The sequence below is a fragment of the Andrena cerasifolii genome, chromosome 9 (assembly GCF_050908995.1).
Source record: "Andrena cerasifolii isolate SP2316 chromosome 9, iyAndCera1_principal, whole genome shotgun sequence".
Lineage (NCBI taxonomy): Eukaryota > Metazoa > Arthropoda > Insecta > Hymenoptera > Andrenidae > Andrena > Andrena cerasifolii.
Window position 1 is genome coordinate 10,333,352 of NC_135126.1, and position 10,508 is coordinate 10,343,859.

The 10,508-nt window shown below is 47.2% G+C and overlaps 1 protein-coding gene across 2 annotated transcripts in view; it reads left to right on the top strand.

The window, feature by feature from the left end:
* LOC143373398 (uncharacterized) overlaps positions 1 to 10,254 on the top strand; it is a 163,943-nt gene extending 153,689 nt beyond the window's left edge. For both annotated transcript variants that reach the window (XR_013086458.1, XM_076820626.1), the window contains one exon: positions 8,661 to 10,254. Coding sequence is in view for 1 of the 2 variants with exons in the window: in XM_076820626.1 (XP_076676741.1) it covers positions 8,661 to 8,791 (131 nt within the window). In the remaining variant the exon portion in view is untranslated. The remainder of the gene's footprint in view (positions 1 to 8,660) is intronic.
* The last annotated feature ends 254 nt before the right edge of the window (positions 10,255 to 10,508 follow it).

Genomic DNA, 10,508 nt, shown 5'->3' on the forward strand with positions numbered 1-10,508 from the left:
GCAACCGCAGTCGTGGTCGCAACACCTTCTCCGCGATCGTTTCGGTGGCTTCGGTCACCGGGATATGTATCTTTCCGCGGGAGACAACCACGCCCGCTCTTCGACACCGCTGAGAACCGATAGTCGAGGGATCGAGCTGAGAAACGATCCCCCGCGGATGGTAAGCTACACCAGGGGAGATCCTCTCGCCGAGCTTCTTCTCGCGGCTGGCTGGAATGCGGCAAGAAAGTCGACCTCCTGTCGGAACCGTTTTTCATTCTCTATTTATGCGTGCGCGCGGTTTCGCCGGCCACATTACAGGCACGACTTTTCTTAGCTGCGTCCCTTCCTGGAGGACTCGATAGATTCCATCGCGTTCAGACCAGCTCAGCGCCGCAAAGAGGATCGTTCAGCTTTCCTGCGCTGTACCGACGAAACATGGTGCTTTCAAGACTGGCTCTTAACACTTCGAGCCTCGCGGTGATATTTTACCGCGGCATCTTAATCATTCTAGCATTGGTAATGGTAATAATGTTCTCACGACGCGATGTTCGCGAATTAGGGTAATTGTGGGAGAGATGCCACACGTTCGGTATTTCAGGGTTATCGGTAATAAAATACAACACTGTCGATTATATTTGCTTTAGGCTGTTCGTGTAGGTTAGATTAATAAGCGAGAACGTGTTTCCATTATTACTTTGAAAGATTTTGCTATTTTTTTAGGTAAGCCTACCGCACTTTGCCTCAATAGTTATACGTTGTATTTATTTTTGCTATCGTAGTAGTTAAAAATTCATAGTTTTTCGTGATATAACTTTCGTAATACGTTAAAGGAACTCTGTGGAATATTTCTCGGCCAGAATAGGTCACTTTTATGCGGAATTGATAGCATACTGTATCGGAAGGTACCTAAGTCGACTAAATGATGTTTTTAATGTTAAAAATACAAAAAAGTGTTTCAAAATAGATACCGTGATATCTCAAAGCAAATTATTTAATTTTTAATGATGAATCTGATAATGCAAACATATTTCTGGGCTTTTTACTCTTTTCTCACATTTTATTTTTATTTTATATGCAATGAATGTGGAAGGAAGAAGAAAAGACAATTAAATTTAGAAAAGCAGAAACAATATCTGTATCTATTTATTTTTCCAACTTTATTGTATTTTACAACTGTATAAATTAAAAAGATGTTTCTTTTTACTTTGCTTTCACTATTTTTTTTTTTAAATAAAAAGTTAAAATTAACAAGTTTAAATGTAAAATTAAACGTTTTTCGAAACGTTAAATTTTGGATCCTAAAAAATGGATGTTTTTAGTTTCAATTTTTGAAGGGTGACAAATATTAAAATTTGGATTTTCTTTAATGCCAGTAGTAGGACAAGATGTTCAACTAATAATATGTATCCTTGGAACAAATATTCATTGCAAAATTTAGCTACAGTGAAAATTTTGCGTAAGGTGCGGCAACTGTCCCACAATTACCCTATCAGTTCGGATACGAAGGCACCGTCGTAGCTTCGTCGACCCCACGATTTAGAAACTACTTAGTGACCACATTGCGCTTTCATGTAACGTGTAGTCTTCATTTCGCGAGCAAGATTCACCCCCTGAAGTATCCAAGGCGCAATTAAGTATTACCCCAGCGGTTGTACAAGGCCGTTGTATTTTATAACGACGCGGAGCGTTTATATCCCTCGGGATTTTTGTCGGACGTGGTTCGCGCGCGCTTTACGAGCACCGTAAAATGATTAACACGATGGTGCGGGAAAAATAATTATCCGCTGGTTGGTGCGCGTCTGTTAACGCTCGCAGCCGGCTGGGAGCGGGGCTCGAAGGATCTCGAGTTACGGTGGAAAGCTTGACGCTAATGAATAGTGGTAAACCGATCCAGAAATAATGATCCTCGAAATAGTCCTAGCACGTCCGGTTACCTACCATACTTTCCATCTTTCCCCAACGGGGATCGCTTGTTTTCAGGTATAGAGAACGCTCGCTGGTCCTCCCTTCTTTCTCCTTTCATCAGCGCGCGGACTACGGACGGCCCCGGCTGCCGCTACGCCGCCACGTGTTTTGAGTTAACAGGCCCGCGATCCTGATTCCGAGATAACCGGCGTCGATGAGGATACCCCGTCTTAACTACCTTTTTTTCCAACGAGTCACTCTGATTAATGGGATTCCGCGCGAAAATTGTTTCCACGTTACGCGCCGTCCGCTTTTCGATTCTACTTTCAGATCGAGCCGATACCGTCTCGCTGGAGCAGCAGTCTTGCTCTCGATTTCGGATACGCTATGGAAATTCGATGCTCCGAAGACATTAGCGCGAGAAAGCGTCATGGTAAGGGAAGATTAACTAGCGATCACAGATTCAGAATTATATAAGGTTATAGGGTTGAAGGAATCTTACCGCCGAGAGCAACACCCTTCAGGCATATGGTCACAGTCCTTTAACCCCGATATTTATCAAGCAGCCGGAGAACCTTTAGCCGCCCGACAGCCAGTCAGAATTCATTTTACCCGAGATTGCTCGGTGTCCAGCGTTAACGAACGTCGCGGCTCGGCTGGAAGATGGAGAGCGAGGAATCTCGGTTTTCGGTGGATCACGAGGGCCGAAATCGCTCCTCCTCGACGTCCTCCGAGGCGCTCGGGCTGATGCTGAAAACGGCTGGGCCCTCACGTACCAACGTCATGGAATGAGACGCGTAAAAGATGAGAAGTCGGGGGCGTGGCCGCGCTCTTCCTCCCTTGGGACGAGAGTTTGGCGTTTGCGGCGACGGTGAATTCGCGGGTATAAAGACGATGCCGCGGTAAATCATTAACGGCTCTCCTCTGCCGGCCTCTTCCAACACCCCGCCATCCCAATTCCGTTTACTTTCTTATTAAAATCGACTGAGCGGTACCGACTTGAGATAAAAATCCCGTAATCTGTGCGAACGTGTTCCTGCTCTCGGTCTTTGCTGCTCTGCAATAAACTTAGTAAAATGTGTCTAACGTTTGATTACTGCCGGATTCCCTTCAGTTTCTGTTAAATACTGCCGCGTGGAGGCGAAGGAGGGCCGAGTTGCGAAGGGAACATTTGTTACGTAGCCTCGAAGCCCGATTCCTTCGCGAGGAACACCTCGTTCCCGAAACTCCCTCGACAACAAATTGCCGGAGGCTTTAACACTCGTCGCGGAACACCCTGCAAGACTATCGCTCGGGGGTATCGCGCGCGTTTAATGAGCCGCATCAGATAGGTAGTTACAAGGGGACGAGGCGTTTGCATTCCTCCGGTTCGTACGGAATTTCCAGGGAAAATCGGCCGAAACGGCGATGGCATACCATCGAGAGCCTGATCCGAGCGCCTTCCGCGATTCTCTTCCTCGATTCCATGCACCTGCACGATTACTCGTCCTCCTGATCCTCTCCGGCGAGAGCGTGCGTGCACGTACAAACGCTCTTCTCTCTCTCTCTCTCTCTGCTGCTCGCGCGTAGGTGCGTCGACGCGTGTTTCAGGTAGAGGTGGGTGCCAGGAAAACATCTTTAGATTTCCGGAGGCTTCCGCGAGACGCAGAGCACGTCGAGTCGCTAAAAGGCAAAGAGCGCGCGAGAAACAAGGGAAAAGAGTTGAAGCAAAAAGGGTTAAGGGCATCGTGCCACTCGAAACGTTTCCGTCCGTCAAGCACGCCGGCTCTGACACGATGCAGTCAGACAGTACACGCCAGTAGCACCTGTAAGGGACACCGAAATCCACCGCGTCCCCGTCGACCGTCAGCAGCCCTTTTATTTCCACGTTCGTCGTCCTGCCACCGACCTTTTCGCTCGATTTTCAGCCCGAGCTCGCCTCTCTCTTTCTCCTCTTCTGCTCCGTGGCCTGCGTCCTCGTTCCTAGGGAGGCCGGTTACCTCCGAGGGACGTCTGACATCCAGCTGGAGGTGCATCGCGGAGTGGAAGGACGAGCTTACGGAGCTGGACGAGAAACCGGGCGGAAGATCGGTATCGCGATCTTGTTGGGCCGAATGAAGAAATGTAAACGCCAATTAAACATTTTATTGATATGCTTATGTCGTGTACGGACGTCGGTTTCCTCTCCTCTCCACCAGCGTCGTGGCTAAAAGGCGATCGGAGTAACGCACACGTCGCCGAGGGGACACACAGTCGCTCCATCGTGCACGATCGTTCCACCTACGGCGCTCCCTGCTGTCGGGAGGGGCCTAGTCCATTCGCCGTTTTTAGCTAATCCGCCCTCTCCTCGGGGAAGAGAATGAGATCCGGTGATCCAGAGATAGAATCGATTCCGTGGCGGCTACGTGTCCGGGGGGGGACACTAATCGCCACCAAGGAAGAGGATTTGCCGGACATGTCGACTAAATGGTACCAGTACTGTCATTCGGAGATTAGCGAAAAACGGCCGGACCGATTAGCCAGATAGCGTCGTTGCCTCGGCCGCATAAGAGCTATTCCACGTCAAAACGGGGAGGTGAAAAATTTAGTTTCACCGATTCTCTTCAAAATTACAGCATTTGTCGATAACCTTGCAAAAACAAAGTATACTAAATGTCAGCGGCCTGTGTCGAATAGCTTTCGAAATATTTAATGTTAAAGTTTCGCAAATTCAAACAAAATTGGCTGACGCGTCGTCACTTAAACTGTAATATCTCGGTCATTTTTAAAGATAATGCCACCGTCTTGGGTTCATTTTAAAGCTAAAGGAATGCTTTCTCGAAGCGTATATAGAATATTTTGTTTATCGTTAATAAACTTAACAGTAATCGATGTCATAGTTTTAAATCACGATTTGACGTCGTTCCCACCCACGGTCCGGCTTGAAAAACCTATTCCTTTTGACGCGGAATAGCTCATAATGAACACGTTACACGCCGACGATCGCTTTGAGAGAGAAATGAAAATCGTGGTTACACCGTCAACCTTCTCCCAAAACGATGACTCGACTCTGCAGGATTTGGAATTTTTAAGTTCACGATCCCCCGAGTTTATTATAATCGCCAAGCCGCGTGGCAAAGCGAGCCGAGGAACTGCGCCCGATCAAAACGAATGCTCGTCCTTACAGGAACCCCCCATTTGCATACGATTAATCAATCGCGAAGGGCAAACCGAGGGCGCGATTTTTTTTACAGAAAACAAAGGAAAATTGCAGGCAATCCAGGAGATTGCGTCGCAAATCGAAGAATAAATGCGCGCCTCCGCCTGACAGTCGAGAGCGGTCGGGGGAGGGGGATAATAATAACGTAACGAAAAATCCGTAACAATGCCAACGCGGCCGCGGCGGCGGCTTAGCGTAATTGGAGGATGGACTTTCCGCGAGATAATTAGACGCTGCCATCGTGTAACCGCGAGGATGCAAAATACGGCGAGAGCCGGACCAAGGGTGCATGCCCGCGCGCCGCCGTTGCGTGTTCGACTAAAGCGGGGCGTAAAGTGTGCGCGCAGGGGGCGCGGAGCCGTGGGCCAGGTCCGGTGAACGAGTAACCCAAATGCTTCCTTTCCATCCCTATTTCCTGCAGAGAAAGGAGCAGGAGACCTCGGGCTGGCACCTCGACACGGGGACCAACTCGTGACCGACGTTGTAATATGACTTATACCGCGCTTCCCGCCCACCATAGAGTAATCGCAACCGCCACGCCCTTTTCTGCACTCGGCTACCGTGCACACGGTCTCGAGACGTTTCAATTAACGAATTTCGCGCGAGCTGTCGCCTTCCATTCTGTCCTCCGCGAGGGAGCGGGCTGGCGATGGAAGGTGGAGGCGGACACGGAGGAAGTGGCAGACCAGACGTCGTTCAACTTTCCTTGTTGACTTTCCTTTTTGTGCCACTCCGCTGACTCCCGCTAAATTTAATTCATTAATACCGGCTCCAGACCCTCGGCTACGTGTCTCTCCTCTTGGCTTTACTTTGCAACTCCCGGCTCTGCGCGAGAAGGAAACTGTCGCCGCTGCCGAGGAGGGCGCGTCGGGAGACCGAGTTTCGGAATGTAGCGTGTAGGCTGATCATCGGTGGACACAGAGAGCTCGTGGGTCTTGAGAATTACGGCTTCTGTGTCCGCGGCGCTTGGTGGCGAGCACTGACGAAATCCAGCCACTGAATAACGATGATTTCCGAGGCTGGCTCCTGGAACTCGGTAGCAAGAACCTTCGGCTTCTAGAATTCGGTGGCTATAACTTCCACCGCGAAGCCACTGAAGATTCTTGGCTTGATAGCCTTAACTCGCAACATTGTACAGAAACGGGATAATTATCTTGTAACTCATGGCCAAGTATCAGCCGTCGGTTTCAGTCAGGTTCAAAGCACTCGTTTAACGCTTATCGCTCGCTATCGAGCTGCGCGAGTGAAGCTTTATGCAATTCCGGCGCATTGGAAGATATTACGGTGCTGATTAGGATCGAGGGGCCCTTTAGCAGCATAATTGAGACATCCCTGGCCGAACTGACGGTCGCGATTCCAGATTCTGTCCACGCCATCGGTGACACATCCCGCCGACCATTTACGTAATACCATCGTAAATACGAGCCGCCGCCTGCCTGCAACCTGTAGCCGGCGCACATTTATCCCCCTAATTTACACTTACGAAAACGCCCGTCGCCACCCTTGCAGGGGCTTGAATACCATATTCACAGAGAATCAAAAGCCTGTCTGTCCTGACGCGAATGTACGACCATCGCTGCTCTCAACTACACAGGACCTTGTCGCGCATACAGGCACAGTCCAGCCGAATATTTCGAGTGCGAGGGTTTTCACGTGGCTCGAGCAGGTGTGTCGTATTCGTACGCTCGCGCGCACGCGTTCCAGCGGCCGCGTGTTGTACAAGCTCTGGCCCCGGGCCAGCCAGAAAACGTTATTTTTATCTTTTGCGTTAGCAAAAGCCCATAAATATCCGTTAAGGTGTTAAGTTACCACCCATGGTACGCGCAGCTTCGTTCCACGCTCTGCGGCCGGCCTATACGCGTGTCCCGCGCGCAAGTATACGACAGGGTGGTGTCCCACGCCGCCGAGCGTGTATATATCGACCGCTAATCTGCGGTGGCATCGATGGTAGCCCGAAAGTCGATTCGTACGCTCGTAATTCGTCGCGGATCCGAGATCGCACCTGCGAGAACGTTATCGTCCGTCCGCGGTCCCAGCGAATCCCATTCGGACAGACTTCCCGGCTGAAATGGGCTTCCTGGCCGCGATAAAAAGCACCGAGGCCCGCGTTTGTAAACCCCTTAATGGGGACGGGATGGCGTTTACTGTCTCCCGAAGAGACAAATTCCGGCCGGCGCGATACCAATGGAGCTCGCGGCAGGTTTAAAGGCGCCTATGAATGCACCGAGCGTCTGTGCGTACCTACTCATTTACGGGGTAGAAAAGGACGTGCATCGTTGGCGAAGAAAGAAAATGAAATAGTACCAACGTAGAAGAATCCCAAACATTGTATGTTGGTACTATTTCATTTTCTACATCTTATATATCTTATATTTCATTTGATATATCTTTATATATCTAGTGTTCCTACAATCTAGATGGTGACTAAGTAGTTTTCAATCCCCTCTCTTAAGGGAGTATTCTCGTCTAGAGGGACGAGATCCTCTATTCTCTTTACGGACGACCCACAAAAAAATTACGCAATTTTTACCGATAAGCATTATCCACGCGTATTTACTAAGATTTCAGTGAGTTGTAAAAAAAGTTTCAGCCATATATAGTAATAATTAATGTAGATATGGGTTTTCCTCAAAACGGTGTTTTTCATGACGGTACACAGGATATCTCAACCTCTAGTGGGCCAATCTGATCCATTTTTTTCATACACCTTCAGAAAGGGATCGGAAAAGTTCTGCACATCTTTCAATAGGTTCCATTTAAAACATGGATCGCAGAACTTTTTTTTAAAAATGTTCTCACATTATAAGTTCCCAGGAGAACCGATAAAATAATAGTTCTTGAAAATAAAGGTTCTAGTTGGAATGGAACTTATAAAATATAAAATAAGAAAATTTTCTATAACAGGAACAGATATTTTGTTCACCAATATTAAAAAAGTTCTCAATCGTTGTAACAAATACTGAATACTATTCAATGGATAGTACTACAACAATATTAATTAATTATTACAGTTAAATTGATATTCTGAATGTGTTATTTAATTTTAATACTTACCTACGCAGATATTTTACAATCTGTATAATAAAAGTTCCATGGAAACAAGTTATATTAGAACGTTTATTAAAAAAGTTTTCATTAGACAAAGAATACTTATGTTATGCTTTTCATACCTTTTATTAAATAAACATATGAAGAATATGACATTATATTGTTAAATAAAACTAGTACCTAATAGTGTAGTAATTTTCTTTATCTTATGAAAACTTTTTTAATAAATGTTCTAATGTAAATCGTTTCCATGGAACTTTTATTATATAGGTTTAAAATATCTGTTCCATGAGAACACTTTTTACAGAAGTTCCTAAAGGTAACATTTTTTCAATAAAAATTTCTCAGGAACAGATATTTTCTTAAACGAAACATATAAGTTCTAACAGAATTTTTTTAAAAACGAGGGTTTGAGAACTTTTTCGATCCCTGGTTTAATGCACCCCGGAAGAACCTCCTCTGCTCGTCTCATTTGTCTCGAACGTACCCATACGAAAGAGCAGCAGAATTTATCGCATGATTTATACACAGGATTTTCTGCTTACAGAACTAGGCATCCTCGTTGGACGAGAAGATACGACAACAATATCCCACAAGACCAGGCAACTCTCGGACACCTCCAAGGAACAGACTCGCCGAGCTCCCATAAACACCCATCACGCGGAACGAGTTCGCTAAACACCTAAAACCGATCGTAGCTCACGGAGGGCGTATACAACGCGCACTCATAAGCGCGCCCATATCATCTGGAGGGTTAATCTGGCCCGTTGGGGCGGCCGGTCGCGCGGCTCGTCGGGCAATTATTATTCGACGCCGCGGCAGCGACATAATTTCACCGGCGACGAGGCGGCGCGCAAATCGTGTCTATTAATTTTATACCACATTGTAGCTTAAAGAGGGGCCGTATATAATTCGAGGGTAGGATAATAAGTCTCTACGGGCCGCCGTCATTGCGCATCGACTCGTTCATCACGCGGCCCATTTCCCAGCGCTCGCCGCGGCACACTCGGCCGCGTGAGTTATCACGGACGGGCGTTAAAGAGCCGCGAGATGGAATCCGACGATAGGCGAGGGCCTGCTGGCCCCGACGGATTAGAAAGGGAAACGCGAGGATCGCGAGGGTGAGGCCCTCCGCCCTCGCTCGCACCCTCCCGCCGTTGGGATATTATATTTGCACGCGCGACGCGGCGACGTCTGCTGAGAAATGCTCATTGAAATCTCGTCTGGGAAGTCCTCTCCTGCCGAGGAGACGAAGCGGAGGGCAGGCTGGTGAGGTTGAAGGCAAAACGGAACAATCGATGATGGCGAACCGTCACGGACCGTACTGGGCTCGATGGACGTCTTCGTGGTCCCGCGGTCTTTGTGGGGCTGCTCACGACCACGGGGAGACGTGACCTCAGTCGCCAGCCCCGCCGGCGAGAAAAATCTTACCGATGGATATCTTAATGCCTCTCCGTGTGTGCGCGTCCCTTGGAATGCCGCGGTTCATCGCGGACTCGAATCGAGGATGCTGGATTTGCGAGTTTCGCGAAGCAACGGGGGAGGGGGTTGTCGCTAATTGTAAGTCTCTTCTTGGTAACTCCATTTGAGGGTGATACAAGTAGAGTAGAGTGGGGTAAAAGTTCCCGCGGGCAAAAGTTCGCACTGTGTGAATTTCAGTGCTTGAGTTGTGGTAATTGGCTGTACTGATTGTTAGTCAATTGTCAACCGAGGTAGAGTCACCAGTGTGGAATTGTGTAGCTGTATTTCGCTTTATTATCGTACAATGCCGGTAGGTAATGAATTCATTAGTTTCGATGTAATATTGTGATATCTGCAAATAGCTTATGTAACATATCCTGTGACGGAGCTGAAATTCTTCTTTTCATGAGTACTGGTAGTACTTTTCAGCTGCATTTAAAAATCAGCTTGAAGTAAATGAAGCAATGAAAAGAAAATCTGAATGCGAACGTGCAAAGAAATAAGCAAAAAGAAATCCAAAAGATAACGCCTTCTTGTGAAAAAAAATTGAAAGGAACACAAGAAATCGGTTCCAAAATGAGTATAGTCCAACCATCAACGTGTACGGGAAAAATAATTTGTCCTGCGTGCGAAGACTACACTGAACCTCCAGAAGACTGATGCCTCCGCAAACTACAAAGGTTGGGATAATGTTATGTGCGATTACTGTCACTTTGATTAAAAAAAATTAATTGTTTACTATTAGACGTTTTCCTATATTACCACAACTGTTGTAGGTATGTAGAGAAATAAAACACTTTTGTGGAAATATCTCTTTGCGTTCTTTTACCCCATAACATTTGACAGTTTTTGGAAATATTTATTTTATATGTATTGTGACAGGTAAATTCACATGAAGTCACTGCCTATCGAATAATAAGAAGCAGTAGTTATT